General features: G+C 35.9%; 1 protein-coding gene across 1 annotated transcript; it reads right to left on the minus strand.

Moving 5' to 3' along the window:
- Window positions 1–541: 541 nt before the first annotated feature.
- On the minus strand, window positions 542–5,675 carry LOC135205966 (uncharacterized). The gene is made up of 3 exons (XM_064237148.1): window positions 5,530–5,675; window positions 1,443–1,575; window positions 542–905 (listed from the first exon to the last, which is right to left on the minus strand). The coding sequence occupies exons 1-3, from the start codon at window positions 5,668–5,670 to the stop codon at window positions 682–684; spliced, it is 498 nt and encodes a 165-aa protein (XP_064093218.1). The 5' UTR covers window positions 5,671–5,675; the 3' UTR covers window positions 542–681.
- Between the last annotated feature and the right edge of the window lie 400 nt (window positions 5,676–6,075).

Genomic DNA, 6,075 nt, shown 5'->3' on the forward strand with positions numbered 1-6,075 from the left:
AAGTACTAGGTATTCAGAATTATATATAATATATATGTATGTATATGTATATATATATATATACTGTTGTATACAAAAAAACCGAGAGCACGATGCCCAGCAATATCGCCGGATCTGGTTTCAGTAGCCTTCCTTGCAAATTACTTTTTGAGAGAGGCGTGTACAGGAATTTATTAAATTCATGATCACGCTGGTAATTTTTATTACACGTCCATAATTTGATTTTCCAGGAATGGAAGTAATATAATGAGAGCATGCATGTGTTTGCGCTCTTGGAATCTTGGAAACACCCCTACCAGACCTAACTTTTTAGCGAATGTTTCATCCATTCCGATACAGAAGACAATAATCAATCATATCGAATTCTGAGATATTTAAAACATAGTCATTTAAGAGGTGTCAGGACCATATAAACCTTCACAGGTATTTCTCAGTCATTTAAGAGGTGTCAGGACCATACAAACATTCACAGGTATTTCTCCTCTTTTTATGCGGGACCTTCTCTTTAAAAAGAGCTTAGCAAACATGGTAAACAGGAGATCTCTAACAGGGACCTAAAAACATAAACAATCTACTCTATGTAAAAATGACTGGCTCCATCGTTGGGAACTTTGGTATAAAAAAATCCTTGAGATATCTCAGAATAAAACCACCTCCACCGTTATCTTCGGGCGTCCTACGTCAGGAGCGGGAGGGCCGAACACCAGTGTGACCCAGCAAGTCCCTCCTTGCCGAAGGGGCAGCTCTCCCGCGACTTGCCTCTTGGTTTGAGGTCGTCGCCTCACTGCCGTTTTCGGCAGACACGGGCCCTTGTTCGGCTGTCTCGCTGCCGTTTTCGGCAGTCGCCGCACCTTGGTCTGTCGTCTTGCTTGCAGTTTCCAGGGCGTTGTAAGCACGCTCTATCTCTGGAAGGAAGGAGATCATTCATTATGAAGCATCAGGGCTATAAGGGAATGAAAAGGTGCAAATGGACCTGCCTCGTCTTTTCCTTTATCTGACGGCCACTTCTTTAACTTATTAATATTGAATTCCCCCGCCCTCTCTCTCTCTCTCTCTCTCTCTCTCTCTCTCTCTCTCTCTCTCTCTCTCTCTCAGCCAGGCGGATTTTCCTATTTATTGTGAAGTGAATTGTTATACAATGATATTAGGTATGAACGTAATGGCTCGATGGGTGAGGGAATTTAATCACGCAACCTGTAACTGTGAGCAGAAAATGTCATTCGTAGGCAATAAGGATGGGTGTATTGTAAATTAAATTTTATTCGAAAAAAAAAATTTAAATAAAAAATTAGGAAGGTATTTTATTTAAATTTTCCCGCTGTAGGGAAATTAAATGTCAAATGGCAAAATACTTAACCGATGTAAAGTCTTTATTTTGAGTGACCGGAGCTTACTAAAATATTCGACTTTAGTAGAGAAAAGTATTCGAAGGATCAACTCACTTCCTCGTAGCCGGAGCTTCAAACGGTCGTTCTCAGCCTTGAGAATTAGTAGTCTCTCTGTCTTGTATTTGACCACGTCCTCCAGAAGGTGAGTTTCCCGCTGAAGCCGGTACTGTCTCTTCTCTGAGGGGCTCTTGTGAGGAAAAGAGAAAGAAGAAAAAATGTCAGTGGTAACAAATTTTCCCAAATTAGATCTAGTACCCAGTACAGCTATGACTATACGAGAATTAACACTCCGTACAAGCATATATATATATATATATATATATATATATATATATATATATATATATATATGTATATATTATATGATATATATATATATATGTAGTATATATATATATATATATATATATATATATATATATAAATGAAAATATAATTATGTACTCAATAGTACTTGAACTAAAAGGATATTACAATAACATTGATATGTAAGGAGCAAACCCAAATTTCCTTTCGTTAACATCGAGTTGACAGGGTATCAATTCATTTTTATTGGATACTTGGAAATTCAGAACTGGGTGGGGTGGTTGACAGCTAATTTATTTCATAGTGTTAAGTTCTTAGTGCATGAAATATTAACTGGCTCTACCATCTAAAACGTCAACTTGTGCTTACGTTGAATTGAAAATTAACATAATGAGCTTTATGAGAAAAGTAATGTTATGCTAATTATATGCTAATTAACGACTGTCCCTGCTCAGCAAACAATGACAATTTTTATGCTAGTTCATATTCTTTTTACTGAACTTCCAGAAAAAAGCGTTCTTGTTGAGCTGACTCACATTGAGTCTCACTTCAAAAATTAAGCTCTTAATATTTTTTCCTGTTTGTTTCATCTCCCTTTCAGCATTCGTATTTTGTTACATAAAGGGCTACTTTCCATACTGGAACCTGTGAGTTTGAAACATTCTGCGTTTCCTATTAAGATTGCAGCTTGGCTAACAATAATGATGTTTATAATCAGTTGTCTTCAATATTTACACTTTACATAATTATCTTGTTGATTTATTGTTAAACTCTTTGAGCTCCTTGAAACATTTGATAGGCTATGGCAATGTTGTTAGAATATACTGGCTCTTGACAATTTATGCCCTGGTCAGTTTCAGGAATCAAGCCTTATTAGCCTGTAATGTTTATGCAATCTAATGCATCCTAGTGAGTAGAACATCCTCACCGTTCGTAGAGCTAGTCTCCTCGTTTTACACCACTAATTGTCCGAATCTTCAACATCTGCAGCTCTAAATGTTTTAAAGAACTGCAATCAGTGAAATATGCATTTGCTTATGAATGATATGTAGTATTTTCTGGCCAAAAGTGTTAACATAATCTTCACTAGTCTGCCAAACTTTGGAGGCCCATTCTTGGTAGGTAAAAGAAGGATTGTGTTCTTCCTTGGAATATATCTCATGCACTGTAGTATGGCTTAGCCTTATAGTATGCCCTGCAATATGTAAGTCTGAGTTATATCAAATATAAGTGAGCTTTACTACGTTAACCCTTTTTGGTAAACCATGTACATATCTCTTGCTGTGTTTAGTGTATGTAACAAAGAAGGAGAGAATAGTATGCCCAGCTGTGGAGCAGTGTACTAGCCTTTGTATTATATATATTATCGTTACCTATTACCAGTGTGCCATTGCACAAAATCAAAACAGTTTATACATTGTAGTTTTCAGTGTGTATGTGGATACCCTGTGGAAATATACATGCCCTTCATATACACTACTAATTCAGTCTTTGTACAACTACATGTGATGCTTTTTTTCGTTCTTCATGCTCTCATCAGACTGACATCAGCTCTGATGCAATAAAGGCAGTGAATGACTTCACAGGTAACCACAGACTAGAAAACACTGATACTGTTGCTGCAATCTTTTGTGCATCTCAAAATTATTTGCATGGCTCTCAAAATGATTCTTAAGGTCATATAGAAACTATGTATATCACAGTTATACAGGAAACATCATAAATGAAACGAAAATACTTTCTTTAGTCCACAAAAGGCTTGTTGGTGAGGATGCTAAGCAAGTTCAACTTGAGATAATTCAGTAGAGGGGCATAACCTTTGCCAGAGAGGATTTAGTTTAAAACTGAGAAAAGACAAGAGTATGATCAGCTTATCCTCAACATGATAGCTATATGCTAAGTTTGTAACACATTGCCATATATGATAACTTAGTCACTAATTCACTTAAGCCACAAATACCTATTAACATGAAATTCACTTTAACCTGCGAATATTTAGCTATCAAAGAGTTAAATAAAGCTGATTTCAGTCTACAATGCTAGAACTTGACAGAACTATGTACAGAAGAGTAGGAAATCTGCTTATATCTCTCTCAGTAGATAAATATTTAAGTTGCTGTCATCTCTGTACTAAACCCAAAAAGCGTAGATTCTTATCATGGCCAGGGTAGTTGTACTCAAATGTAATTCCTTTTAGGTGTAAGTTATTCCTAAGGTAAAGTGAATTTGATACCAAGGATTATTTGTGGCCTAGAATTTTAGTGTGACATGTCTTGTGTGAATTTTTATTGGCTAAGTATCTAGCACTGTTGTAATAGAAATTCCCCTCCATTGCCTTGCACCTCAACTGAATTTTGCAGCTTAGTTCTGTCTTCAAAGGCACCAAGTTAATCAATAAGATAAGATGTCACTGAATGACAAGTAATGTTATTCTACATTTGTGGCTGGTTATTGTACCTCTACAGATACATTCATGAATGTGAATTTAAAATAATTATGGTTCTCTCAAGTTAGGTTAGGCTAAGGAAAGGCAGGATTCTATCCTTGTTTGTAATGAGATTGAGTACTTCAAGCCAAAAGTTATGATTAGCCAGTCTTAGTTATAGTTCCTGTAGTTAGATTAGGTCAGTAGTTCAGAGTTAAGATGCATTCCTTGAAATTAACTTGGTTAAAGAAAAAAAAAGCTGGTGTAAAATTACACAGTGTAGTCTTGAATTTAACTACATCTAGGCTAGATATGACTGAAAGAATAGGTGTTTTGCTCCAAGTACCTTTCCCTTGAAATCAAGATCAAATGACTTAGCACAATACAAGAATAAGTACAGTAGCAAGAAGAACAATACAACTATTGTACTTATTGCTGGTTCTATAATGTATTACCTTGTTGTTGTTGACTGGTTGAAGAAAATGATATTGAAATACTTATTAGATACATTTGTAAATTCTAAAAAAGTACAGTACAGCTGTAAATTTACATAGATGTGTGTTAGGGCAAAGTCAAGCCATGACCCCTGCAACAAAAATTGAGATTGGCTTCTCTTAGTACAATGTAATGTGAGACTATTTTTGGTGGATAAGGGAAATACATCAGAATGTAAAATCTCACCTCACCCAGTCAGATAACCTGCCTCCTCCCCCTCCCCCCACACCATATTTTCTTCGCTGGTATGTATGCCCTATTCGAAGCCACCATTTATGCCCTGGGGTATATTTTTTATATATTATTGGATACTATAATACTTTATGATGGGGATTTGTCTCAAAATGTCACAACACATCTTTTTTTTAAATAAAGACTTTCCCATAGAGGCAATTTCGCACATTTCTGTGGCAATAAAGAACATGTTTTCCCAAATTAACTATATCTGGGATAAAAAGGGATTGGTTCATGTGGTTTAACCCTCAGGGGGGCCAGTAATAGAAGGGACCTGCTGAGTCATTAATGGGGCTCCAGAGATTTAGCGGTATCCCCTTTCCCATTCTCCAGGTCAGTCGTTCACCTATGAGGGGGCTGAAACCTTTTGGGTGCCGTAGGTTACTGAAGGTTCAGACACCTTCACTGAGACATGGCTTTTAGAAGGAGAGCCTAAGACAATGCTTGATAAAACATAGAGATAAGCTTGCTATCAAGCTGGAAAAAGCGAGATCTGCTTGAATAAATACAGAATTCTGGGTGTGAAAACCTCCTGGCTTTAAAGATTGCCGAATGTTTGCGTGATAATTATCGTAAAGTTAGTCATAAGAGAATGCATTTTGCAACTACACCCAAGAGGCTTCCGCCCATGTGCATGAGTAGCACTGCGAAGATAAAAAGAACTCCATGGCTGGAACTCACCATATGGATTAAACTCGCTTTGGGAGTTTCCATGTTTTCAAGTTCACTTTCCAGTTCGCAACTGAAATTTCTAACTTCTAAGTAAAGTAGTTCTTCTTCTTCTTCTTCTTCTTCTTCTGAAAGTGGAAGATGCCGTGTCATGGAAATTAAAGCTACATTTAAAAAGAAAAAATAGGTCTTGCCGAATTTGCTTAATAACCTTCAAATGTGGTTAGCCTGACAGTAAAGTACTATTGACAGATATGAGGTTATATTTATTATCTTCGGTTTTATTCATAATTTTTTTTTTTTGTGTATGTTGAAGGTCATTGTTAAGTAATGTCATGTTGTTATATTGAAAATGTTTTGTGAATGTTATTGTGCATTTTATTATCTGTGACATGGGATAAACTAAACTAAACATTTTTAATCCAGTATATTATATAAATTCTGATTCCAGATTTTATGTAATTTTTTCATTTAAATTTTTCTTATTACTTATGTATTATAAATCAGTACACATCTGTGCGTCTAATTTTCTAATGTAAGGTTATATAATATATATAT

Source organism: Macrobrachium nipponense, chromosome 29 (genome assembly GCF_015104395.2).
Source record: "Macrobrachium nipponense isolate FS-2020 chromosome 29, ASM1510439v2, whole genome shotgun sequence".
Classification (NCBI taxonomy): domain Eukaryota; kingdom Metazoa; phylum Arthropoda; class Malacostraca; order Decapoda; family Palaemonidae; genus Macrobrachium; species Macrobrachium nipponense.

What these genes read in the sequence shown, in the direction of transcription:
- LOC135205966 (XM_064237148.1), bottom strand. Translation starts at nt 5,670, where the DNA reads ATGACACGGCATCTTCCACTTTCAGAAGAAGAAGAAGAAGAAGAAGAA. An exon ending in AAGCGAGTTTAATCCATATG is followed by an intron (nt 1,576 to 5,529) that starts GTGAGTTCCAGC and finishes TTTCCTCACAAG; the next exon opens with AGCCCCTCAGAGAAGAGACA. An exon ending in GAAGCTCCGGCTACGAGGAA is followed by an intron (nt 906 to 1,442) that starts GTGAGTTGATCC and finishes CCTTCCTTCCAG; the next exon opens with AGATAGAGCGTGCTTACAAC.